We start from the raw sequence: 27,836 nt of genomic DNA, 5'->3' as shown, positions 1-27,836 counted from the left end.
ATTGACGCGGGCCCGCGCGTGAGTCAAGCCTGCGTCACGGCGCCCCGCCGCCAGGGTGGCCTTTCGGAAAGCGAGGGAACAGTGCGCGCCGCGCTCCGCCCAGCTCCGTTCCGCTCCGCAGAGCCAGTGCGGACAGGGCGCGGGGAGGGCGGCAGTCTGTCGGGGCCTTCGCAGCCACGCGCTCCCTCCGCCGCGGCATCTGCGCCCCGGGGTGGCTCCCCAGAGCCCCGAGCGAGCGAAGAGCGGGAGCAGGGTTGGGACTGACGGCAAGGGAGGGAACGAGGAGCCAGCTGAGCCGCGTGCGCCGGCGCGCGCAGCTCCGGGTCCCCCCAGCCCCGGACCGGGCCTGTCGCCGCCTGACTCCAGTTGCCCTCGGGAAGGACGGTGCACCTACGACCCGTCGGGGACCACGGTCACTCGGCGGTAATCCAGGGGCCGAATCTACGCGACGGTCCACGCGGGACAGGTGAGTCGCCGTCTGATTCCCGTCTGGCGTACCCAGGCCAGCCACGGCAACTTTGCCTGCTGCGGCCCCGCCCCAGCCTGGAAGGCCGGAGGCCCCTGGTGCGTGGCGGCGCTCCACCCGGTCCGCCCGACCCAGCGCTGGCGCGGGGGCTCCTCCTGGCGCTCCAGCCGCCGTTGCCTGGCGACAGAGCCCCGGGGCGGCGATGATCTGGCGCGGCAAGGGTGCTCAGCAGCTCCTGCACAGGTTGGACTTGGGCTTCAGCTTCTGGAGCTCAGGATGCCCCAGAACTCCGGAGGTAACAGGACAGCTGCAGAGGCGAGCACCAGCGGAGGACCAGCGAGGCCAGCTCGGTGGGTCCTTGTGCCTGGAGTGCGCCCAAGGCGCAGCTCCACCAGGAGGCTCCGGAGCAGCTGGGGACCCCAGCCCCAGCCACTTGGTCTCGGGCCCGTGACCTTGACGGTAACATTGGCTAGAGAAGCAGTATTTTCATGCCGAGATAAATATTTCATTTCCAGTTCCGGGGCTGCTCCTCAGTGAATTCGGAGTTAGAATGGAAGAGCTCCTTCCTCCCCCGAGGAAAGCGCATCTGGGGACCTATGGATAGAGATAGGAGGCGTGCACTGGGGGCCACAGTCTAGAGGGGCCTGCTGTCGGGAGAGAGGCTTCCGCCACATTTATACCTGTGCAGACGGTGCTCTGAAGGGATGTTCTCAGTATGCCAAGGCTGCTCCCCCAGGGGCGCGGCCGCCTTGGAAGGAAGCCCAGTGCTTCAGCTATCTCTTCAGCTCTGTCACAGGTTCAGGTTCAGAAGTTCTGAGGCTACTCGGACCCAGTTGCTGTCAAGTGGACTTTATTCTTTGAAAATTTTCCTCCGTCCCTCTTCCCACCCTCCCTTCCTCGGTTCCCAACCCCGTCCCTCCTCCCTTCTCTTTCTCTGTCTTTTTCTCCCACCCTTTCGCTCCCCCTCTTTAGAAATAGTTTAATGGGCCATATGAATAAGGAGATTTTAAAGTAGAGCCACTTTGGAAGGCAGTTTAGCTGTGAAGAAGAGGCAAGCTGGGTTGGGTTGGGTTGGAGATATGGGGATGAAGAAGAAAGATCGCCATTGCCACTGTTAACAAGAACTTCCGGGGACTGGGAAAATCCTGGAATGGCTCTATAGTATCTGTCAAACTTTGGTGGGTTTCAAACTGTGTGGAGCATAAGCATCTTGTGCCTTCTGCGCTTCTCGCGTTGTATCCTATCCAGTAAAGTAGATCCATCTCCTGGAAGGAAGGACTTTCAGGTCACACCTGGCTGCCCTTGGCTACGGACAAGGCCATCAGAGGTTGTAGCTCCTGTGGTGCCTTCTTCTCTAATGGAGCAGCTGTGGCCAAGTAGGTGGTTGAGTTGAATAGAGGATTTCTGCAGCTTAGCCTTCAGTGACTCAGTGCAGGAGGTGAATCGTGCCCACCAGCTGATCGGAGTTTGCTTAGCCTGAGTCACACAGAGTCGTGTGTCAGCTGTTTGTGGGATCAGTGCAGTTCTTTAGCAGCTCTCGTGAGGGGACTGGCCTGAGCACCAAGTGATTTAGGGGTGGGTGAATCTTCAGAGTAGATCTCAGTTTGCCTGCTGTTAACATGGGCCTGCTGAACTCTGTCCCCATGGGGATGGCCAGCAGGGTCAGGCTGCAGAGGAGTCACTGTGTTTGTTGTCACGGTCTGGCCAGTCCCTGCATCACGGAACATCTGTTTCCACAGTTGTTAAGGAGGATGCTGTTGGTACCATTTTACCCAGTCTCACTCTGTGACCGGTGCTAGACATAGCAGCTGCTGCCAGATATTGGGTTCCCACCTCTTCCGCTGTGGATCTCAACCAGAGATGATTTCCCCTTCTCGATGCTGTGCTCCTGAGCGTGTGTGTGTGTGTGTGTGTGTGTGTGTGTGTGTGCATATGAAGGTGGCCAGATCCTGTATGATTGAACCCACAGCTCAGCTTGAAGTGAACCTGTTTTTAAGTCCCCCCCTGGATGCGAAAGCTAGGATGAGAACCAGGCTATTGTGAGATAAGTAATGTGACCGTTTATTTACAACAGCTCCTAGATGGCTCCAACAGAGAGACCTGGACTCACTGGTATTGTTTATGACTGTGGCCTGTCCCCAAGCTGGGGTACCTGCTGAGTAGATTTCAGGGGTTCTTTCTCCTTGAATGGGTCTTGCCATCTCCCTACTCACCTGTCCTATCTATAACAGATCTGGAAGCTTCAAAAGAAATGCTCAGAGCTGATGTTGGCCTTTTCCTATAAAGGAAGGAGAAGAATGGGTCTCCTACTTTTCTGAAGGATTCTGGACTTCTTGTCCTCCCCTTATAAAGGGTCTAGATCTAAGGCTGACCTAAGATGCATTCACTTAAAAAGTCAGGATTTTCTCAAGGTAACAAGAAAAAATGGGAGCTGACTCGTGGAACTACAGTTGGCTACTGGAAGAGAGAGAGAGTTGACATTGTCTGTCCACTCTGAAGTCAATGCCTTCCCTATTTTGTCTGGACACCTATTCCATGACCAATAGAAACAGACACGAGGACTCCAGAGCAGCATCCTCCTGCTTGGTGCTCTCCCGCCCCTCGGGCTCTCCTGTCCAATTCTGCTGCAGTAGGACGATTCATCATTAATCCGTCTAAAACCGCTAAGATAAGCAGCAGAAGAGTTTTAAAAAGAAGGAGGATTGGACGCTTCCCTTCCCCCCACAGACAAAGTCTAACTTATCACTGACTCCCAGGCTACGCTGCAAGAAATCTTGACAGCCAAACATCCGAGAACCAGGGTGGGAAACGAAACAAAATCCTTGCACCTCAGCCCTTGTGCCAGCCTCCTCTGAGGAGCATTCTAGGCTGCTCGAGGTCGGAAGCACAATCCTGAATTGCTGGTACGCTATCCCAGGCACAGTGAGGCAGTGCTCTGAGAGAAATGCCCCCTGCATCCCAGGCCCTTCTGGTACCTCTCCTCCTCTTCCCTCTCTCCATTCCTCCCACCCCTACCTTTTCCCACCCAGATAGTGTCTCAGGTAGCTCACCCTGTAGCTGAGAATGACCTTGAACTCCTGACCCTTCTGCCTCCCAAGTGCTAGGATTGTAAGTGTGTGGTACCACATGCAAGATTTTAGCAGGGGAAAAACGCAGCTCTGGACTGCAGCACTTCGTGCCGTGGCTGGCATGCACAGTGAATACCCAGCTTTTTATTGAGGCCTCTGTGCTGTGCTGAGTACTTACAGGCCATCTCCTTCAATCATCCCCACGGTCCCATGAGATGGATATTGCTATCTGTAGTTTATAGATGTGGATTTTGAGGTTCAGAGAGGTTAACTAATTTGCTCAAGGTCATTCAGATTAGTGAGTGGCAACCTGAGACTTGGCACTTGCTTCTGTCAGACGTCAAATTCCAGGCTCTTAACCACTTTGTGATGTGTTTCCAACAGCAAGTTCTTAATAAGTGTGGCCAACAGCGTAGGCATTTATCAAAATGAAGCTTTATTAAAATCTGTGGGCTCTGATCTTCAAATTAGTACCCAAGGGAAAGAAGAGTCCGATTTCTGCCAGCAGGAAACTGGTATAAAATGACCACACCCATATTGCCAAGGTTTAAGGGCTATGACATTTGGTTCCAGGAGAGTCAGAGTTCAGAAAAAGACCTTAGGCTCTATCTAGGTGCTTTCTGTGCTGGTCCTGTCTTTCTCTTCCTGACTTGACAGCTCCAGATTTCACTCCCTTGAAGTTTGTCTACTCAGGGCTTGTGCCTGGAGCCAGGAAAAATGAGGTGGAGCAGGTTGGACGCTGCCCTGAGAATCTCTGCATCCGCAGAATCAAGGACAGCCGGGTGCTGCTGGGAGCTCTGGTGTGTCAGGTTTCCCTGCTGGACAGTGTGTGCCAGGGATTTACAGTCTCTGATGAGGCCCAGACCCCAGAGCCAAGCTGCTGGCACAGCACGGTCGGTTATTTACCGTAGTTGCTGGCAGGGGCTGGTGAAGAGGGTCTGCTTGCTTCCTGGTCTTACATTCCATGGAGGCTCGCCTCTTCTTAGGCCTCTACCCCTGTTTCCTGGGCTGTTCTAGGACGACTGGCATGTGGCTCCTCTTGTCTGTCTGTCTTTCCCACACTGTCCTAGCCTGCCTCCCACCCCCAGACCACCAGAGAGAGATCTCGAAGGGGAAGTTTCTGTAAATAAGGAAGGATAACTGAAATGTAAGCATGAATGGTACCCTGCCCCAGCAGACAGAAGTTATCCAGAAACCTTTGCTTCAGGGGCAGCCATTTCGTGGTAATGCAATCTGCTGATACTTGTTCTTTCTCTCCTCTTTTCATGAGTAGTTTTCTTTTTTTAATACCAAGGTATTCATCGATGTGCAAATTCAGCTATTTAAAAACACATAACTAAATATCACTGTGCACAGGAAGCTCCTATGTGAGAACATACTCAGAGGCTGTATGAATTATTACTGAGTCATGAAGGAATTCTTATCTCAGAACCAGGTAGGTTTTGTTGGAGAATGGTTCTGGGTCCAGTGAGTCTTAGGCTGCCTCTGTCCACAACTTGGAGTTGAGGTGTAAAGACCCCTTTCTTCTTTAGTTCTTATGGGGTGGGAGTGAGACCTACTAAGGGCCAGAGGAACCCCAGATCTAAGCCCTGGCAGGACGCTTTCGAGCTTACCCAGCAGGTCGCCTCACCCCACTCCGTCATTTATACTTATTGGTTTAGCTAGAATTTCTTATGTGCCACTAATTTGCCACCTATTCTTTTGTTCACAAATAGACTTCACTGGTCCATTCTCCCAAAACCCTGCCAATTATATTTTTCTCTCTGCGACTGGAGACCCCTGTGGTTTAATGGCCCGCAGGGGCTGTAAGCAGAGCAGAAGGGGCTATTCACAAAAGATGTGACTGTCACCCAGTAGGGTGGTCCCAGCAGGTGCTGCCAGATGGGAAGCCAGTGAGGATGTAGACTACCTCTTCTTGTGGAATCTAAGGGAAGGGGGGCTGGGGTGTTTTCCTGCTGAGCTGTTGGGCTGGTTCCCAGAATGGCTGGTGGGCGCTGTCCACGGTCCTGCCACACCCGGAAGCCAGCTGCCTACTGGTAATCTGGGACTTCCTTTAACAGCCAGGAAGACTCTGCTTGACCTCTCGACCCAAGAGTCGTATGCTGTTAGTTTCAGAGAAGGACCCAAGGGAGTAAGGAAGCTCTTGACCTCAGGGAGAGGCCATGGTCCATCAAGTTGTTCCACTTGGCCTGTGGCGGTGCCCCGTTCTGCACGGCCGCAGGACACACTACAGGTCTTCCCAATCAGTGCTAGAGGGTGCCTGTGATCCAGAAACCACGATGCCCATCTCTCTGGAAATCGCTTGGGGATGACCCAGGGTTGTGAAGCCTCCTTCATTTTCTGCAATGTTGCAGACCAGTATTAATCTTTCTGGGTACCACTATTTGTAAACAGTTGGGAAACACCAGCACATGAGAAGGAGTCTTCACTACAGAGCTTGGTAGGTCGCCATTTAAAGCTCAGCTCTTGCACTTAATGGCTGGGTAACCGTGTACACGATGGTTAGTGTTTCTCTGCCTCAGAATCTTCTTCTATCAAACAATGGTGGTGCTTTCCTCGTCATTGCGAGCATAGTAGGTCTTTGCTGTGCCTTGTCCCCTGGAAGGAACAGTTTCTTGCCCAGCTGTCCACCAAGCTGCACAGAGAGCTAAGGAAAGAGATCAGACTCTTCTTGTTCCCAGGAAGAAGACGCCATGTGGGGACTGTAATTAAGGGTTTCTGATTACTATTGCTTCAAGTGCTCTTCAGAACTCTGCTGGCTAACTCAGGTAATTGGACACTCTGATCCTTCTGTGTGTCTTTGAAACCAGAGAAAATAACGAGTTTAAGAAAATCCAGGTCAGAAGATTCGGACAGATACGAGGAGACCCATCTGCCACCATCCTGAGTCCCCATGGGTAGGAAAAGAAGAGATCAAGGCCTTCAGCTAGTCACTTTTGTTTTCATGTCTAATTTTAACCTTTTTCGTTCTTAAATTTGGTGTACACATGGACCTCATGTCTGGGGCCTGGAGTTTCCTTCACCAACCTGGCTTCCTGTTTTCCTCTCTTCAAAAGTTACGCCTCTTGCAATAGCTTGGTCCGGGTTATACCATCTTTCGTCTACCTTCCCAGTTTCTCCAGTTGTTGAGTTACAATCAGCTATTGGTCCTTCTGAAAACATTCATGTCAGATCCTATCTCAACTCACGAGTCTCTGAGATCTTTCTTCCAGCCTCAAAGAAAGCACAGATTGTTTCCCGTGACTGTGGGTCCTGCCTGCTCCAGACAGTCTCTATCTTCCTGCCTCAGCCCCTCCCAACTTCCCTTACTCAGGGTGCTCTGGTCATAAACGTTTCTGTTGCTTACATTTGCCAAACACCCTGGTCCTATCTCAGAGCCTCTGTGCCTGCTGGTTCCTCTCTCCTGAATGCATTCCCAGGATATCAGAATGGCTCATTCTCTCTCTGTTTAGGCCCTTGTGTTATCCTATCCGAGTGTGCTGACTTAACGCCTCTGTAGCTCATAGCATCCCTGCCCCAACTCTATTTTCTCATACTTTGCATTATGTATCATGTATTTATTTGCCTCCCAGCATGAGAATATAAATCTCACAGAGCAGGAACATAATTTCCTCTGTTCTCTGCTGTCCTAGAACAGGGCCTGACACACAGTGTATATTTATTGAAAGAAATAAAGGAAACAAAGAAAATGAAAAAAAAATTAAGAATGTATTTTCAGTAGTGCCTCTAACTTACAGAACTCTGGGCTCCACTCCTCCAGCCCAAGAGGACAGTGGGAAGTCATTTTAGTAATGAGAACTTGCATGTCCCCTGCAGCTCACCATGTCTGTGGGTCCCTGTGCAGCTCACCATGTCTGTGGGTCCCTGTGCAGCTCACCATGTCTGTGGGCCCCCGGTGTGCTGTTCCACATTTATTTCAGGGCATCATAGGATCGCAGGTGTATGTTCCTGTGGATTGAGCCAAATTCCTACATTTTCTGTACTAAAGGAGGCAGCTGGTATTGGCTTTTGGAGGGTGGGGGCTCAAATGACCACAGTCCTTATATTTTTATACACATGAATCAGTTTTCATCCCCTACCTTTCCAGGTCCAGAAGGTGGGATCAAAAGAGGCTACATACTTTCCCAGAGGTTCACTGGCAGATGGCAGAGCAGGACACATAGCAAACTTGCCTGCCTCTAAACCCCATGTCTTCCTATGATGGCAGCCGGGCTGGAGTCAGACCCTGGAGTCAGCCTATGGCCGTGCAGATCCAGTGGCCTCCGCTTTCTGACCATGCACTAGTTGCCCTATTCCATCAGCTCCAAAATGCATGTTTATGCTCACTGATACATCTTAAAAACAGTCCGTAATGTGTAATCAATGTCCATTTCAAAATGGCAGCTGATGTGTGACAGGGGTGACCTACTTCCCTTGGCCCGAGATCAAAGACTCTTGAGCTCTGTGAAACATAGGCCGTTCCTCATAACCTGCCCTTCTTCACTGCCAAACGTGAACTCCGGTGGCATTTTCCTGTTAGAATTATGGAGGGATTAAGGGGGACAGTGAGTGAAGGGTGTTAGCACCGTGGCTGGCACAGCGGTGGAACTGAAGCCATGTGACCTGTGTGCTGCACATCGCTATGGCTACACCATGCTGTGTTTCCAGAAGCCCCCAGAAAAGAACTCAGCACCCAATTCCGTCAGAGTGGACTCACGCAGAGGCACCATGCTGCCCATCTAACGTACTGAGCGTGCATTTCCCCCTCTTGTGAAATGGTAAACAGAACCAAATGATCTTATTTGCGCTGACCACGCCCACGTCCTCCAGTGCCAGTTCCTCCCCCTCTGGACCATCTGCCTCTTTTCCTGCTTCTTTTCTGTCTTGACTAAGAAAACAAAATATTAGCCACAAAGAACACACCCAGCAGACATGACAGGAAGGTGATGAGGGGCATTGACTCCTTGGCCTCATTTATTGTTGGGAATCATCCCCTCCCCCAGACCCCTGGCACATGGTGCCCATCCACACTTACTCCTGAGATGAGGATGAATCCCATTTGTGAGATGGTGAAGTTGGGATATAAATACTGGCTCCTCTGAAAGCAGAAAAAGCCAGTGGATCATGGTCAGACTTCTTGATACACCTCAAGTTTTAAATTACCACCAGAGGACATCCTGGGGCATGACATCAGAATATTGCATCAGAAAATGGAAAAATATCTAAACTAGGAAACTAAACTCAGGATGGAAAAAATTAAGGGGCCTTCAATATGCAGGTTCATTTTTTCATAGCATATTTATTGGGCATGCATGAATAGAAAAAAAACATCAGAATTTTGTGTTGCCAAATAGGAGACCAAAATACAAACCCTACAAGCCGGCGAAATGAATGATCAGACAACCACCATTCCTTGTGTTTGACTTCTCATGGAGTTTCTGCTCCTCTTCCTGCTGCCCATGTGGTAGCCAGATGCAGTTGGTAGGTAAGTGATGCTCTCTATTTTACAGATGAATAAGAAACAGAAACCTGGCTTCTATGTGCTGGGTCCTCCCCACATGCTCAGAGAGCTGCATTTGGTGACTACTCTGGCAGAGCCCTGCAGTCTTCTGGTCCTGCTTGGTGTCTCCCTGGACAGCTCTGCTCATTCTTCACTCTTCCCATTTGTTTTAAAAGCAGTGGTTGAGGGCTGGAGAGATGGCTCAGAGGTTAAGAGAGCATTGCCTGTTCTACCAAAGGTCCTGAGTTCAATTCCCAGCAACTGCATGATGGCTCACAACCATCTGTAATGGGGTCTGGTGCCCTTTTCTGGCCTGCAGGCATAGAGACAGAATATTGTATACATAATAAATAAACAAATAAATAAATATTTTTTAAAAAAGCAGTGGTTGAAATTTCAACATGGAAAGAAGGTTGTTCTTGGAGGGTGGGAAAGGAAGTTCACCCCTGGAAATTTTTCCTGGGTAGCCTGTGTATAACAGGCAGTAGCTGCACAAGAAATAAGGAAGGTGGACAAAAAGCTGAGCCCTTGCTTCCTGCCTCGAGGAATGTCCTGTTTGGGAAAGGAATGGGGCATGTGAACAGCCGACTACCCCAGGAGCCACGGTAGTCTCACAGAGTATGCGGAGAAGGGACGAGGAAGCACAATTGTGCTTACTCAAAGAATTATAAAAGGTGTTGCTACGGTAAGGTGAAGAGGTGGACCTAGAAGGCTCCTGGAGGTTGAGAACATGGAAGGGTTGCTGTAGAAGGGGGAATTGAAGGACAATATTTATGTGGACATGGGGGAAATCAAATGACTTAAGAAGAGCTATAGGGCTGGGCATGGTGGTGCACACCTTTAATCCTGGCACTTGGGAGGCAGAAGCAAACGGATCTCTCTGAGTTTGAGACCATCCTGGTCAACAAAGAAAGTTCAAAGACAGGGCTACACAGAGAAACCCTGTCTCTAAAATAAAGCAAAACAAAAACAAAGAAAAAGAGAAAAAGAAGGGCTATGGATTCTCTTTAGAGGGCAGTGAATCTGAGTGAGATGGTATTTCTAGCAGTTGCTTCTGAAGGTCACACGTAAGGGCCAGCAAGATGGCTTAGTGGGGACAGTTATTTGCTGCTAAGACCTGGGGTGGACAGAGAGCACCAGCTCCCACAAGTCATCCTCAGACCTGCACATGCATGCACACATACACAAACACACACACTAACACAAACATATATGTGTGTGTGTATATATAAACAAAAATGTAAATGTTCCTAAGCAAACAAAGGGCCTGAAGAGGAGCAGGGTGGTGAGGTCAGGACAGAGATGGACACTCCTGTAAGACTTCATGAAAATTGGATGGAGTGAGAGGAACTCAAAACAGGACTGGGAGTCCCTGCAGGCATGTCCTGGGAGAGGAAGTCCAAGGAAAGCTGCCTCAAAACCATGCAGGGCATATCAGCTTACCTTTGGTGACTGTCAGAAATTTGGAGAAAAGAATTATAATTAATTTGGAGGAGGCATTCTGTCTGAAGACTTATAGAAACAGGATACCCCATTCGGTCTGAGGATTTCATAGATACGGGGTTTCTCTGTGGCTTTGGAGCCTGTCCTGGAGCAAGCTCTTGTAGACCAACCTGGCCTCGAGCTCACACAGATCTGCCTGCCTCTGCCTCCGAGAGCTGGGATTAAAGGCGTGCGCCACCACTGCCCGGCGAAGAGTACCTTCTTGTGCCAAAGACACTGAAAAAATAAATAAATAAATAAATAAATAAATAAATAAATAATTTGGAGGACAGTTTGTGTCTCTGATAGCAGTCCAACCTGTGTTGAGCTGTGTGGAAGCCCAGAGGCACTGAGGTAATTAGGAAAACTGAAGTCATATGGAGCTCAGGAAGCCACTAAGCATTCTCTGAGGGAAAAGGGTCTAGCCACATTTTCTTTTTCACCACCAGATATTCCTGAGCTGGACCTTGGCCTTGAGGCCCAAAGGGTAGAGTTCTCAATTCCCGCTTAGCGTCTGCCTCCGTGTGAAGGGTTTTCTTCAGAATGACTGGGTCACAGGATGCTTTCCAGAGCCATAAACTTTAGAGAGCAGAACTGGGCACACCCCAGACTGGAAAATGTGTGCACTGTAGTGTGAATAGTTGGGCGAACTGCCTGCTTTCCCAAAGATGGCATCATGTTCACTCTGCTTCTCCAGGGAGCTCATATTTTCAGTGACCTGGTCCAACCTTTCTGAACAAGAGACACCCCAGATCCAGAGGAGCTAATCTAGCATTCCAGAAGAGCCTTTTTCCCCCCCATCTTTAGTGGCGTTGGGGTAGGGGGCTCTGGGTGTGGTGCTGCTCACAGGGTGAGAACAGCCATGCCCTACCCACGGCTGATTACCAAGTTGTTGTGCCTGAACATTTGTTGTGGGACCATTAATTAGAGCTCTGGCAGGAGATATTTCTACCTGTCTGCCTCCTAGTCTCACTATATTTTTTCCCTCTCCTTTAAAGAAGATGCACAGCTCACTGCTCAGTCCTGCTTTTCTCACATGAGCTATTCTGAGCGCTGAGCCGCACGGGTTGCTAAGTGACGAGCTGGCACTGAAGACTCGCTCTGCTCTTGAGCCCCTCTGTGTTGTGCTTTAAGTCATTGAGGCGTTCCGTTCAGAGTACCGTGCAACTTCGCCGTCTGATGTGCTGCTCCTGAAAGACATTACAGCCTACCCCAGCTACTACAGGGGGATAACTGGAGTATGGTGCGGTTGGTTGTCAACACCTCCTTACTACACTCCAGCAGGATCTCAGCTGATGGATAGGGGCAGGACAGACAGACTGCAGAGCCTGCTGCACCCAGTGCCTGGGTAGTCATGTTTTGCTCAGACCCACCTGCAGGAGCAGCACTCTGGATGTATGCTGGAAGGCTGCACAGATTCCTGATTCTTGCACACAGGGAAACTGAGGTCCTGTGAAGTTAGGGTGCTGGCTATATATCTGACTCATGGCTGGTCCTAAGGGATGTAAAGGTAGAGAAGAGAGAGGTTGCTTTCTTAGGGTTCTAGCATCCTGGTGTTTGTCCAAGGCTGTTTTAGGGCCATTGGCTAGGTAACTGTGGATCCCCACACCCTGATCTGAAATCTGGCATTTAGTCATAGACCAAGCCAGTGCATGGTCTCCAGGCTTGTGGGTTGGTGTGAGGGCTTGGGTTAAGAAGCATCATTTCAAGCTGCTGGTACCACTTTCCTTTTAAAGAAGCTCTACAGGGCTGCTGAGATGGTCTAGGAGGTAAAGAAAACTGTTGCCAAGCTTGAAGACCTGAGTTCAATCCACCCACATGGTGGAAGGAGAGAACCAACTCCCACAAATTGTTCTCCGATCTTCGTGTGTGTGCTGTGCCATACATATATATGTACACATATGTGCTGAGGGATAATGCTCTTGTACACTGTAAAGATTTGTCACTTGCATTGGTTTAATAAAATGCTGATTGGCCAGTAGCCAGGCAGGAAGTATAGGGGAGGCAACCAGACTAGAGAATTCTGGGAAGAGGCAAGACAGAGTCAGTCATCAGCGAGATACAGAGGAAGCAAGATAAGAATGCTGCACTGAGAAAAGGTACAAAGCCACGTGGCTAAACTTAGACAAGAATTATGGGTTAATTTAAGTTGTAAGAGCTAGTTAATAATAAGCCTGAGCTAATAGGTCAAACAGTTTATAATTAATATAAGCCTCTGTGTGTTTCTTTGGGACTGAATGGCTGAGGGACCTGGAGGGACAGAAACTTATGTTACACACATGTTGTTGGATTTTTTTTTTTACTCTAGCCCCACATTAGAACACCAAAATGTAGGAACTTTTTTGTTTGCTTGTTTGTTTTATTCTTTTGGCTCCCAAATAAATCACACATGGAGTCTTATTCTTTCTTATAACTGCTTGGCCTTAACTTGCCTGGTTTCTAGCCATGTTTTTTTTTTTTTATCTTAAATCATCACATCTATCTTTTGCCTCTGGGCTTTTATCTTTTTCTATTTCTGTATTCCTTTCTTTACTTCTTTCTCCGTGACTTGCTGTGTAACTGGTGGCTGGCTCCTGATGTCCTCCTCTCCTTGTTCTATCTTGCTCCTTCTTGTTCTCTTGCCCTTTCTTCTTCTCCACCCAGATTTATCCTTCTATTTATTCTCTCTGCATGCCAGCTCCACCTCTCCTTTCTCCTGCCTTGCCATTGGCTGTTCATCTCTTTATTAGACCATCGTGTGTTTTAGACAGGCAAAGAATCACAGCTTCACAGAGTTAAACAAATTCAACATAAGAGAATGCAATACATCTTTGCACCCTTAAAACAAATGTTTCACAGCATAAACAAAGGTAACACATTTTAAAATAACATTCTACAACACACATAAATAAATAAATGCAATAAAAATTTAAAACATGTCAAAGATGGCGAACAGCCTGGAGAATGAACAGGTAGAGGAGTAGACCTGTGAGATGTGACCCTTTTCTGGGTGCTCTCATGTGTAAATGACGTGTGTGCAGTTTACTGCTTGCTTTCCTGAGCTGGAGTGGGGCTCAAATGAGAGCCCACGGGGAGAAGCATTTGTGAGAACCTCTTTGAGTCTCGGCATTGTGAGGGACACTTTAGAATATAACTGTGACAGATGAGGGAACCGAAACCTGGGCAGTTGATACCTAGTGATGCTGGGATTTGAACCCAAGCCCAACATAATCAGTACTCCATACTATACCAGCATGGTGCACAAAAATGTTTAATGGCTTCAAATGATTGCAAATGCTATATATGAGCTATGAACTATTTTTATTACTAATACTTATCTTTTATATATAATGTTGCTGAGGTTTTGGATCTAAACCACCTGGAGCTGATGGTGTTTACTTGACTCTTTTGGGCTCTAGGGTGTGATGAGTGGGGTGCTGGTGAGAAGCCTTAGGAGGGTCTCATTCTTGCTATGAAGAATGAGCATTTCTGGGGTGTGGATGTAGCTCAGTGGCAGCACTCACAAGGCCCCGGGTTAGACCATCAGCAACAGAAAAGAAAAAAAGGTGGCCGTTTCAACCAGCTGCCACCTCTCGCACTCTCTGCTCACTCTGGTTTTTTCTTTCTTACTTTTTCTTTTCTTTTTTTTTGAGACAGGGTTTCTCTGTGTCGCCCTGGCTATCCTGGAACTTGCTTTGTGTACTAGGCTGGCCTGAAACTCAGAGAGATCCATGTGACTCTGCCTCCTGAGTGTTGGGATTAAAGGCATGCGCCACCACCACCACCCCGCCACTCCGGTTCTTTCTGAGGAGAAAGGAGAATCATGTAAACAAATATAAATGAGCTCTTACATAGTTGAACGTGCAAAGATGAATACTGCCAGGCCTTCAGGCTGCAGCTGTTGGTGTCTGGGCCCTAGCTCTGTACTGGGCACTTCTAGCCATGTGTTCTTGCTTTCTAGGAGAGGGAGCCTGTCATTAAATAGAGCCATTTTCATCACGAGGGAATTGGCCCTTGGGTAACTAATGGGTCTTTTCCAGGAGCACACGGCTAGTATGTGTTCAACACTTCATGAAGAATGCCCATCCAAGTCCTTACTACCCATCATACTTTCCCTGATCTCCCTCCTCACCCTGGCCATGTGGGTCACACTGCTGTTCTTGAATTACTCACAGAGCTTCCTTTCATAAGTGTGTGTGGGCATGCACACGTATGTGCATACATGAGTGAGTACGTGTGCGCGTGTGTGTATGTGTGATTCATCTCTGCTAGTGCTCTCTCCTGTCATTTGGGCCTCTGCTCCAGATGATGCCCTTCCTGACTTCTTTCCTCCCCAGCATGAAGGCAGCTGGTGCCATTCTGCCCATGCTGTTTCTCTTTGCAGTGCACATCACCCCTGGCCATTACATTTGATATTTATTTCTTTAGTACCTGGCCCTCCAAAAGAAAGGGGGTCTGTCATGCTCACTGCAGCATCACATTCCCCAGAACAGATCCTGGGATGCCTGCTTTCTTCCTGCAACCCCTCCCCCCAGATCCACAGCGTCAATCCTGGCAGGATACCCTGTTAGGGTGTCAGGAGGACCTGAGTACTCTGAGTAATTTATTTCCTCTCTATGAGCCTTAGTTTACACACAAACACACATGCACACACACGCACATATATGTATATCTGTATACCCAATGTCATGTTGGGTCATCACCTGGATATATCACTGGATTCAGAACTTCCTCGTTGTGGCTACAGCCCAGCAGTGCAGCTTATAGGCTCGTAACATGAGCTTGCGTCCTGCAGTGGTACAGGGGTCCCTGGGCACCTTCCCGTAGATTGGAGGACACTCTGAGTGAGTGACATCAGGAGGAGGAAAGCCATACTGAGTGTGGTCCCGTGGCCGCTGGTCAAGCAGCTCTTTCTTCCCAACTGTGCGCTGCCTCTGTCCTTGAGTGTTCCTAGCTGAAAGTGGTGGCCCTTTCTTTCACATTAGCGACTAGAGCTCCTACTCTTCAGGTATTTAGGGGAAACGTGCTCTAGTTGGTTAGCATCGAGACGGATCCTGCAGCTGGTGGGGATCTCCCCTGGCTTTTTCCACTTCGAGCCTAATGATCAGACCTAATGCGCTGCAGAACGTTCCTGAACTCCTGTGTGAGAAAGACAACTGGAGGAAACTCTAAGCCAAGGCATCCCAGATTGCAATCTCCAGACACCACAACCAGTACCCCTGGCTCTAATCTGCAGTAAAAGCTTTCAAGGTTGGTTGCAGGGGAGGAGTAAGTTCCCAGACAAGGAGCGCAGTGTGAATTCCTTAGGCTTCCTCCAGCTGAGTGCCATGGGGTCCATGGGGGCACTCGCCCTGACATGCCAGGTCCAGGCACAGGCCTCCCTATGACATAACTTCTGTATACTCTTCATTGTGTAGCATGGGCTATATGGCAGCGGGGAAGAGTCCTGAGGGCTGAAGAGCCCACAGATACACAAGTGCCACCTTGGGCAGCCTCTAGGGGCATGGAAAAGGGGCACAGAAGTCTCAGCTTGGTTACCTAGGTACTCTCTCATGCTGCAGAGGACACCCATGAAAAGTGGGGCACAAATTCCTTGGCCTGTCTCCCCAGGGCTTATCCTGTTCTGTGAGGCAAACCATAAAAGAGAGAGACACAATGCGATTTTCAACTAGCCCACTGTGCCAACTTGGGGCATTTTCTAGGATGCAATGGAATATTCAGCTAGCCCACTGTGGAGTCTCAACAGAATGTCTTATTAAGAATTCTGAGGCTGACTCTGCCCTGGTTCCTCCAAAGCCCAAGACCTTGATGTCTTGTTCCTGGGGTGGAGAGGGCAGTTGCAAAAGATTCACTGCTGTTCTTGAACAAAGAGTGCAGGTCAGTGTCACCTGCTGCTGTGCTCCACAGCCTGGCCTGGGGAGAGCTAGCCAGTCTCACAGACTAGCATGGATGCCCCCACCCCTGTCGTCATAAGGCCTCACAGGTTTATCACACATGCAGCAGGGCTGGGTTGGTCAGGTCCTGGCTGGAGTTAGCCAGGACGGTTGCATCAACCACAAAAGAATCCTTGTGCCCTTCTGTCGCACAGTGACCTTGCCTGTGCTTTTCAGGGGGCACAGACACATGAGAAGAATAGCAAGCCTGGCTTCCAGAGACAGCTTGTTCCCTTAATAAAGTGATTACAGAGCTGGCTAATTTACATCCTTAGAAAGATGCAGGGCAATGGTAGGCTGGGGTGTGTGTGTGTGTGTGTGTGTTTTATTTTAAATTCTCCAGCCTCTTCTTAATGAGGAGGTACCTTGAAATATAACAGAACGCTGGATTCTTCAAAGCACTCGTTTTCATGGTGCTTTCTTTCTGTAAGGGAAAGTGTAAAAGACAAATGAGGGGTGGCAGAGGAGGGGAGGGCTTTGCCGCCCCCGCCCATGTTGTGCAGACGTTATCTGCCATAAAGCTGTCGCTTGAAGGATGGAGAACCAGCTCTTGGCTGCAGTGGCCCTCAGATAATGTCAGTGCTGAGCAATGACCCAGGATTTGTTGGCACCAAGCAAACATTTCTAGGGCTCTGGTGCCAGAATCCATAGCGGAGCCTGGGCAGCTTTCCTGCCAGGGAAATGAGAGGAACTTGGTAGCTACTGTCCAGGATCCCCATAGTGAGACTCAGGGAGCCTTCTGAATCCTAGGGAGGCTCTCATTTCTACTGAACTCCTGGTGACTCCTTGGCCCATGGATTATGTTTTGACAAAGAAGAGTTTAGAGAAGTCAGATGCTCAGTTTCTGTGTGTATAGTTATTGTCTCATGGCTGTAGCCAAAGATCTGACAGGAAGCAACTTAAGAGAAAAAGGCCTTTGTCTTAGTTAGGATTCCTATTGCTGTGGAGAGACCATGACCACAGCAGCTCTTATAAAGGAAAGGCGTTGAATTGAGGTGGCTTACATTTACAGAGGTTAGTCTATTATCATCACCGTGTGACGTGGCGGCATGTAGGCAGACATTGAAGGAGCTGAGGGTCATATGTCTTGACCTGCAGACAACAGGAAGTGGTCTGAGTCACTGAGCATGGCTTGAGCATATATGCGACCTCAAAGTTTGCCTCTACATTGACACACTTCCTTCAACATGGGCATACCTACTCCAACAAGGCCATGCAGCCTAATAACGCTCCTCCTTGTGGAGCTTATGTACATTAAAACTACCATGGACTTCTTTTGCCTTATAAATTAAGGAAACACAGTCAGTGGCGGGAAAAAGCATGGTGGTGAGGGCAGTGGCAGGTGGGCACATGAGACTGCTTGCTCCTCTCTGCACAGACTAGGAAGCTTGGAAAGGGAAGACTGACTTATTGGCTCCCTTTTACCCTTTTTATTCCATCTGGGACCTCGGCCAATGGGGTAGCCTGGCACACATTCAGGGTACACAGTACCCCCTTGCTTCATCCTCTCTGGAAACACCCTCTTAAAACACTCAAAGGTGTTCCTTAATTCAGCAAGTTAACAGTTGAAATTAACTACCACCCCAGGGTCCCACCAAGTGGTTTTGGCTAATAGAACACAACAGAGGTAGGTGTGAGTCACAACCACACTACCTCAGAAGGGGAAGAGTGTGGGTATCTCCAGAGGTCTTGACCACTCTAGGCTGTGATGATGAAAGATGAAGGTCATGGTAGAGGACCTGTATTTGGGTTTTGCAGGTTTTGCCTCATTAGGTTTCCAGCACCTTCTAGTGATACCCAGGTAACACCTATGGGAAAACAGAGCCCCAGTGATCATCCTGCTGGGGACAAAGTTGAGCTCAACACTTGGAAACTGGGGGCCAGTATGGGATATATCCCGATACTTGATTTGGGTTCTGTCTGTTTACTCTGGCATTGCCCACCAATCCTCTGCTGTTTATCTGCTTCCACAGGCCTTTGGATGAGAAAGAGCTGACAGGAGCCGAACCCCACCTTCTCTGTGTGCTGGGGAACAGGGCTCCACAGCCCCGGTGGCACCCATGCCGAAGAACAGCAAGGTGACACAGCGCGAACACAGCAATGAGCCTGTCACTGAGTCCGTGGCTGACTTGCTGGCCCTCGAGGAGCCTGTGGACTATAAGCAGAGTGTACTGAATGTGGCCGGCGAGGCAGGTGGCAAGCAGAAGGCAGCGGAGGAGGAGCTGGATGCAGAGGACCGGCCGGCCTGGAATAGCAAGCTGCAGTACATCCTGGCCCAGATTGGCTTTTCTGTGGGTCTTGGCAACATCTGGAGGTTCCCCTACCTGTGCCAGAAAAATGGAGGAGGTAAGAGGTAACCGTGATTGATCAAGGGTACCTGGAAAATGGGTTGGGCTGGGGTAGAAAGGACCAAACCTTTGCTGAGGCGGACCTGGATTCCTTAGAGATAGGAGTGCAGAATTCCAGAACAAGAGTCATTGAGTCACACAGTGGCTCATAGGTATAAAAAGGCTGGAGGTTATGATAAGAATGGGGGTCTGGCTCCAGACTGCCATGGTTCAGATCCCATTCTAGCATAGCCAGTGAGGCCTGGGCCCTAATACAAGCTGCTGGACCTCTGCTTGTCAGTGCTTACCCTGTAAATTGAACATAAGAGTGCTTCCTGTCTACTCTTGGTAGTTGGAAGGATTAAGTGAATTTTATATACTACCTTGGTAAAGAACAACTGTTGGCTGTTACTATCAAACAGAGACAGGAAGCACTGTTGTAAGCGATTAATGGCTTAACTCCTCCTCTTTGAGCATCTTGGAACAACCAAGCGCCAGCTTCAAATGGGTCATCCATCCATCCCTCCCAGCGACCTTGTTTAAGGAGAAGGTCATTGTCTTTACTTTAGAGACTATAAAACCGAGGCACAGATAGGTTGGGTAATTTTCCCAGGTCATGTGACATGAAGGCTTAATGCTGTGGGATTCCACCTGGTGGGTGTGGCCTATGCACATTACACCACGTGGGCTGGCTGCCTGTAGAGGCGCCTCACACTGCACCTGGTTACAAATTCCTTTGGCGCATGTGGCATCCTATAAAATTGTCGTCGGTGCTGACAAAGCCCAGAGCAAACAGATATCCCTAGGCACTGGCTGTCTCTCCAGAGTGTGGACGTTTATCAGAATTTTCCAGAGGCAGGCTGGCTTGAAATGATGGGAAGATCACAGAAAATAAAGAAAACCTTGGTGGGCTCATGTTTTCGTTTCTTTTCTGTTGTGATGAAACACTGACTAAAAGCAACTTCAGTGAGGACGCAGGCCGTCACCGAGAGAAATCGGGGCAGGAAATGAAGCAAGAACTCACGGAGAAACAGTACCTGCTGCCCTGCTCACAGTGTGGCGCCTTGTTTGCTTTCTTTTAGAGCCCTGACCAGCTTCCCAGGGAATGGTGCCGCCCACAGTGGGCGGGGCTCTTCTGGATCAATTACTAATGAAGGAAATCCCTGAAAGACACGACCAGAGGCCAGTCTGATCTGGGAAATCCCTCAGCCAAGATTCTCTTCTCACATGACTGTAGTGAAGCCGACAGTTAGTGCTAACACAGAGAGCTAGCAACTGCATTTCCAAGGCCACGCCTGTGTTCCCGAGAAACCTGTCCTTTCTATGAAAGCTATGAAGGGAACTGCATAGCTCCTGAGTCCCCTGCCCTGGGACCACCACGCTCCAGCCTGTTGGATAGCTACAGCTTCCTAGCATTTTGGCTCAGCTTTTTCCTGCCGGCGAGTTCCTACCATCGTAGCCTCTCCCAAAATTTCTGCTCCATTCAGAGAGGGACACCTCACCTTTGTATCGGTTACTTTTCTCCCTACTGGAACAAAATAGCTAACAAAAGAAACTTGAGGGAGGAAGGACTCAGTTTGTCTGAGGGTTTCAGGGGAGCTCAGCCTGTGAGGGTGGTAATGTGAATGAGTATCTGTGTCAGAGGAAGTGTGTTGGGGAACTCATCACAAGGCAGAGTAGCAGGAAACAGGATAATACAGAATCAGGGACAGGCTATACCTCTCAACGGCCCACTCAGGGACCCACCTCTGCCAGCCAGACCTCCTGAAGATTGTACAGCAGCATTTGTGCTTAGCCTTCCTGTTCAAAGTACCTCATTCCTTCTTCACAACACCCTTTAGAGAGTGGAGGAGTATGGAGTGACATTTTTGTAAATAAAAAATGGACACACATCAGCTATCTCCTATGGCTTCGTCTAATACTTCCATTCTGTCTGCATCTATGACAAAATAAGAACAAAGAGACATCAAATAATTTATTCAAAGTTGCAAAGTAGGTGTCAGAGCCAGGATTCCAGGTTTGATAATCTGATCACAGAGTCTGTTCGCAGCTTCTTTTCTATCCATATTTCAATTGACTGGAGGCCAAAAAATGAGCTCTTGAGCCCCAGAAATAAATGGGCTGTGGCAAAAGCAAGGCACGGTGTATAGAGAGAGATCTGGTGAAGTGTAGAGAGTCAGGCTCCACCCAGTGTCCTAATGCCCTGAGTGGTGCTCCCAGCTGCTCAGCCCTGAGCCTCCTCAGAGACACTGTTGCCTCCAGGTCATGTTTTCCCAGGTAGAAGAGGGTGCCTCGTGAACTCAGTGATGATTGGCACACAAGAGTGCCTTTGATTAACTATGAGTTCAGCTCACCTGAGTGCCTGGCCTTGAGCCCCCTGGCTAGACTAAACTCCATGTGGCCGTGACCTGCTGTCAGGACTCGGACAGAAGGAAAGCCAGTCCACCTTTTGGCCGCAGATCACTTTTAGAGGATCTCCCCAGCTGTAGGAAGAGGAGAGAAACATACATAGGAGATAGCAGTGTGCTCTGACACCCCGACACTCATCTCCCTGGACATCGTGTTCCTCCTGAGGACCCTGAGGCAAAGTAAAACACCAGCAAGGCTCCTCCTTGTCATCTTCCTGCAATAAGTTGCTTCTGTTGCTACTGTTTCTCTCCACCAAAGACCAAGCCAGACTAGAGGTCCATACTCACGGCTTTTTAGGGCATTTGATGGGGCTACTGGTGAGTGACAGGCTGAATGAGGAGTACATGGGTGGATGCCTGCGCATGCATGTGTGCATGTGTGCATTGTGTGCATGTGTGTGCATGTGTGCGTGTGTGCATGTGTGTGCATGTGTGCGTGCGTGTATGTGTGTGCATTTGTGTGTGTGTGTGCGCGCGCGCGCGTGTTAAAATGATATTGCTTTGTGAGACTCGGTGGGAAGCTTCTCTTGAAGGCTCTCCCCATGAGTTCCCTCAGCAGATGTGTGCTCAGGTGGCCCCCTGTGGTGTGACCAATCCAGAATGTGCCTGCTGACACTGCCTAAATGAATCTGAGGAACTTGCCTCCCGCGAGGTCTCCCAGGATGGCATCTGGGTCTTCTGTTCCTCCTGCATCCCCCCCAAAGCCTGAATCTGGCATGGAGGAGATCCATGGTAAACAACTTTTGCTGCTGACGGACAAATTTTGTGTCCAGTAGTTGCCTGATCTCCAGTGTTCATTGGCAGATTAGGTGTGCACTTGAGAAGGGTAAGTTGCAGGGGACAGTGTAGCACGAACTCTGGTTGTTCTTAATAATCAAAACTCAGAGTCAGATATTGGGGGTAAAGGCTGAAGGATCAGAGAAGCAAAGGAGCCAGCCATTAGAGAACCTTTACCTCAACCAGTGCTCAGACCGAAGTGGCGATCCTGTCTCTACAGATTCTCAGACTGACTGCTGTCTCTGAAACCTCAGACTGCATGCTCAGACTGAATCCTCAAACTGCAGCAGAGCTTGTCTCTCCTCCTGCCTTATATTCCTCTCTCCGCCCAGCCATATCACTCCTGTCTTCACCTCCCTAGTGCCGGGATTAAAGGCATGGGATCCCAAGTGCTGGGATCACTTTTTTTTTTTTTTAGACAGATTCAATCTCATGTAGGCCAGGGTGGCCTTGAACCCATAGAGATCCATCTGCCTCTGTCTCCCTAGTCCTGGGATTAAAGTTTGTGCAATCACTGCCTGACATCTATGACTAACTAGTGGCTTAGCTCTGCACTCTGATCTTCAGGCAAGCTTTATTTGTTAGATCATAAACCAAATACCACTACAGGATAGAGCAGTGTAGCCGGGGCTTTCAGAGACTCCTCTCTTGAGCGGGTTTCCCTGAAGGTGCTAGGTAACCCAGGAGACAGGAACAAGCAAGACAGTTTGACAGGCAGGGCCTGACTGATAGTGTTGCCAACGGGGCTATGTTCTTGGCACAACTCTTGGTGGGGATGCACTCGTCCATGTCCAGCTGTGGCCTTAATTCTCTTGCTAAATGCCCTGTCACTCGGAATTGAGATCGTGTCTGCAGCTAGGTTTAAGACAGCAAGATTAATTTGTTATCTGTAATCTTTAGCAAGATCATTCCATCCTTTATGATTCCCTTATCACGCTTTCCTGAACAACTAATTTCTCTTCCATTCCTCCCAATTGGCTGTGGATTAATGGTGATGCTGATCAGATCCTCTCCCTGGAGAGCGTCCAAGCTCGGCTTCTCTCGAGTTGCTCAGTCTGCTGTGTCAGCATTTGTCTCAGATGCCTGCAGGCCGGACCACAGAGTAGGAGGGAGGGTGGGTGGGAGTGAGGCCTTGGGAATGAGTGAGCGGGATCCGTGACATCTGGGAGGGTTGTGGACAGGTGTCCACAGAGTGCTGAGTGAGGCCAGTGTCTGTGACTTGACACGTGGCTCTCTGAGAGGCAATGAGGTATCTGCTTCTGAATCCAGCCTTGCGAGTGGAAGGCAGTGGTGTCTGTACGCTCTCTTGTGTCCCATCCCGAGTCAGAGGATCAAGGAGAGGAAAAGTCTGAATGGGCCAGCGTTGGAGATAAAAATCACAGCCTTGAGCAGCAACATTCACGGGGAAGCTCCAGATGGCCTACGCTGTGGCCGAGTCTGTTGGATAGATCACCTTTCCCTTCTATTGTTGTCCCTGCCCACACACTATGTCTGACACTGTTGGACACGGCTGCCACCCCTTCCCTCACTGTCCCTCTGATCTGTACCTTCTCTTATCCTTGCAGGTGCCTACTTGGTACCATACCTGGTGCTGCTGATCATCATTGGCATCCCTCTCTTCTTTTTGGAGCTGGCTGTGGGCCAGAGGATCCGCCGTGGCAGCATCGGTGTGTGGCATTACGTGTGCCCGCGCCTGGGGGGCATCGGCTTCTCCAGCTGTATTGTGAGTTCAGAGCTGGGGGCTGGCACTGGGCGGGAGGCAGAGGGTCCCCTTTGGGATAGTGTGGAGGAGGTCACCAGGTTTACAGGCCAGAGTCCTGGGCCGACACAAGGGGAACGAGAGGGTTCATCAACAGATTCTTCACAGATGGAATGGTCTCAGGGCCATAGTCACCACATTTCCTAAACTGGCAGTTGATGCCACTGCCAGAAACCATATGTGACATTCACAAAAGAGGCAAAGGAGGGAAAACGGGGCACGTTCACAAGGATATCTCAGTCCTTATCATCCGGGAACAGATGGACCATCCAGGTCCCCACCACTCCTTACCACTTCCTCATGGACTCCTCTCCCTTTCCTTGGGAAGTGAGTTTCAAATGTACGTGGCTTAGCACACCTTGCTAGAGCGCCATGCAATTAAACAGTTGAAATACTCAGACAGGAGCCTTATGGCCAACCCAGGAAGCATGAGGTTTGGGGAGACCTCCCGAGCCTCGGATGGGGACTTCCGGGCTCATCTGTGCAGCTGTCGATGAAATCTTGCTGAGAGCTGTATACAACTAAAGTAACTGAGCATCCCTTAAAGGCGAAACCTGCAGGTGCCCATTCTCATACTTGAGATAAAAACTGGAATTTGTTTCTGGAAGGGACTGAGGGTTCTGTCAAGCACGGTAGGAGGATTATCCTGTTGTCAGACCAGGTATCACCTTCCCGTGGCCAGCTCCAGTGTAAACACCAGGCTGGCCATGTTTGGACATGCATGAGGAGGGGAACCCTCTACCTGGGCTGGAAACAACACAGTTAAGGAAAGGGCTGCTTCTCTGCATGCTTATTCCAGCGCAGCCCCCTCCCTCGTTTTCGCTTTGTGTATGTGAACATGTGCTCCTCCACATAGTTGCTCGTGTGAAATGGGAGAGACCAGGAGCACTCTGCATTCACACTAACAAGCAATCTGAATCGTCTGGGACAGCCAGGCCTCTGGAAGGGCCCTCGGAGCATCCGGAGCAGATGCAGCCAAACCCTGCCTGTTAAACATTGCTAGATCCCGCCTAGTTTAATAAAACTCTGCCAAGCTTACTGCTTTGTCTCTAGAAGCTAGAAGCAGGCTGCTTGCTGTTCCGAAGGAAGAGCAGCACCTGAGAAGAGGGAAGAGGTGGAAAAACCAGGGATCCACACAGTCTCAAAAAGTGCCACCATCTGGGCCTAAAAGGACCTTTACTGTGGTGTGTCTCCGTGGTCCTGGAGGGCATCTCTGATTAGAATCCCGAGTCATCAGGAAATGATGGGGGAAGGGCTTCAAGTATCTCACAGGAATTTCAAACTGGAAAGAATTAACATTTTAAGAGTTTATTGCTTAAAGGAGAAAATTTTAATATCCCAGGAATTCCTTTGTGGACTGTTTGAGTACCAGATGAATGGAGGAGGACTGGGAGCAGACCCCCAACCCCTGCTCCATCTCTGCATTCCCCCGCCCCGCCCTGCCCACATCCTCCATCAGGGCTAGTTTTGAGCTGCTGGGCCTTGGGTGGAGTGCAGGGAGGGGCGGCTTTACCTGCAGCCTCCGTGATCTTACCCTGGTCCTTGCCCTCAGGTCTGCCTCTTCGTTGGGCTGTACTACAATGTCATCATTGGGTGGAGCGTCTTCTACTTCTTCAAGTCCTTCCAGTACCCGCTGCCCTGGAGCGAATGCCCTGTCATCAGGAATGGGACTGTGGCAGGCAAGTGTGGGGACCCTGGAGGAACCCCAGCTGTGGTCTCCAGCCAGCACTGTCCCGGGAAGAAGTCTAAACTGTTTAGTACTAACATTCGGGTTTAATCGGTTCAGTCACCTTGGAGAAAGCACTTCACACCCCAATACTTTTTTTTCTCCTTCTCTTGAGGAAATGATCTACTGATCTCCTGCTGGCCTAGCACACAGAGGTCTCAGGGATTGAATTTTGTTTAGTTATTATGAACTACTCTGTTTCCCCAATAGCATATGTCTAAGAACAGTTGTGACTTGCGTGCCTCACTCCATAGACGGGAAAACAGATCCCGTAGCCCCTGTTCCCACGCTCATGCTGTCCATCTAACCAGTGACCTGACATCTGGATTTCCAGCCTCTGTCTCAGGGCCTTCCCCCAAGAACCTTTAAACAAATTTGGCACTTGTGAGCAGAAGACGGTGGAGGTGGGAATTGAGCCATGTGATTGTGGCTCAAAGGCTCGTAGGTCCCACCAGAAACTCAGGATTCCTCGGGTTCCTCCAGATCATTGCACAGTCGTCCCCCAGCTCCCCACTCACCCACTGCTGCCTGGGCAGGGTCCACCACAGGAGATGGCCATAGGGCTGGAAGCTGAGGCCTGTGGCCTTTCCTGTGGTTTCAGTGCTGGAGCCCGAGTGTGAGAAGAGCTCAGCCACTACCTACTTCTGGTACCGAGAGGCCTTGGACATCTCCAACTCCATCTCAGAGAGTGGGGGCCTCAACTGGAAGATGACACTCTGCCTCCTTGTGGCCTGGAGCATCGTGGGCATGGCTGTAGTCAAGGGTATCCAGTCCTCTGGAAAGGTGAGCTGGAAAAAGGCAACAGAGACCCAGAGAGCAGGAGCTCGGATCCCAGGCCACCGGGGAAGACTACTTGAGTGACAGCATTAGCCTCATGGGAAGGGTGGGAGCATTACCACCACAGATAGCCCAAGGATGAACTTGCTGGGTAGTTGTTACTGGGGCCCCATCTGTTTTGGTGCTTATAGCTTAGGCCTGCCCTGCAAACACCGAGGAGCTAGAGGTACTGACCTTGATATCTAGATGGTGCATCCCCAGGTTCCTAAGCAAAAGCCCTTGCATTGGGCAGTCTAAGCAGTTTTCGATGAAACTCTGCCCTATGCTGTCTGCCGATAAAGGGCTGTTAGAGCCGCAGAGAGCTTGGGGCCCCCAAACAGTCCAGCCAGTGAAAGTCATAACAGTCCAGCCCTATCTTTCTTTCCCAGCATTTCCAATCCTTATTATTTATGACCTCGCAGAATTCATGGGCTGCCAGGGATGGAAAGACTGACAGACATCTGATAGAGATGTCTCCTCCACTCATTTTATAGAGAAGGAAACTGAGGTCTGTACTGGGGAAAGAGCCCCCTCTAAGGTCTTACAGCTAGTCTGTCCAGGTCCAGGGCTTGAGCTGAGGCTCTTGGTTCTTTGTCAGACTTGATGAGTCAGGATGCTGAGTTGCAGAAAGGTGGTACCATCTCAGCCACCAGCCTCCTCTCTCTCTGGGGGCCGGAATAGTAGCTGACACTTCATGACATTTATCAGGGCTGTCACATCTGCATATCCCTGGCTCTCACCACTGTTATGAGTTAAGAATATTGCAGTCCTTTAGAGATGGGGAGATGGATGCATACTAAGCAGGTAGCCTGAGGCCCCAGGATTGGTTGATGGTAGCTGCAGGATCAGTACTCATGCAGATAGCTCTTAGCCTTTCTGTTGCTCTGTCCTAAGTGCCCCAGGGTTGGTTTTACTGCAGCTGAGGCCCCATGATCAAATTCTTTGTGCATGACTCTGTGCCAGGAGCACAGGGCTGTAGAGAGGTGCATGACATATATGAACTAGCAAGAATCACGTGGTTCAGGTTCGGGATGTGTAGGGGCTACTTTCTCTTCTGATGGGCTCTGTTGGGAAACAGTGTCAAGGCCCCCTAGATGTCTTCTGCTATAGAACTTCTGAGGACAGTGCAGATCCTGGAACTGTCTACTAGGAACATGAGACTTAGGAGTACAAACTGCTGGTTTGGTCCTGCCAGCTCTTGAAAGGCAGACTAGCTCCAGGCACAGCCATGCTGACTCCAGCTTGTTCTGCTCCTGCTTGGGCCAGATGGATGGTGGGTTTGGCTCAGTGCCTGGGGGCTCCAGGCTCTGAGTTCTGCTGCCTGATAGCAGAGGAGGCTCATGGGCCCCAGCTGTGAGCAGGGAAGGGGGGCTCTGCCTGACGGGGGGGGGGCTCTGTCTTCTCTGCAGGTAATGTATTTCAGCTCCCTCTTCCCCTACGTGGTGTTGGCCTGCTTCCTGGTTCGGGGGCTGCTGCTGCGAGGGGCGATTGACGGCATCCTGCACATGTTCACCCCTAAGGTAAGGCTCTGTGGTGTCCACATGGGGGGAACCCTGGCAGCTCCACTGGGCCTGCTCCACTGCGTGCAACTTTACACCCAAACCCAACTGTCTGGC

General features: G+C 49.9%; 1 protein-coding gene across 2 annotated transcripts in view; it reads left to right on the top strand.

Moving 5' to 3' along the window:
• Positions 1–328: 328 nt before the first annotated feature.
• LOC121437863 (sodium-dependent neutral amino acid transporter SLC6A17) overlaps positions 329–27,836 on the top strand; it is a 49,466-nt gene continuing 21,958 nt past the window's right edge. Inside the window, exons 1-6 of one of the 2 annotated variants that reach the window (XM_041637967.1) lie at positions 329–466; positions 18,381–18,753; positions 23,485–23,642; positions 25,231–25,357; positions 26,006–26,187; positions 27,630–27,740. In XM_041637967.1, the coding sequence (XP_041493901.1) occupies positions 18,468–18,753; positions 23,485–23,642; positions 25,231–25,357; positions 26,006–26,187; positions 27,630–27,740 (864 nt within the window). In that variant the 5' untranslated portion in view covers positions 329–466; positions 18,381–18,467. Of the gene's footprint in view, positions 467–660; positions 926–18,380; positions 18,754–23,484; positions 23,643–25,230; positions 25,358–26,005; positions 26,188–27,629; positions 27,741–27,836 lie in introns of those variants that run through there. The other variant, XM_041637968.1, reaches the window with a different exon arrangement.

The sequence above is a fragment of the Microtus oregoni genome, unplaced genomic scaffold, assembly GCF_018167655.1.
Source record: "Microtus oregoni isolate MIOR12 unplaced genomic scaffold, Mior012 000054F_ref0000373, whole genome shotgun sequence".
NCBI lineage: Eukaryota > Metazoa > Chordata > Mammalia > Rodentia > Cricetidae > Microtus > Microtus oregoni.
This window is presented reverse-complemented; position numbering and strand designations above follow the sequence as displayed.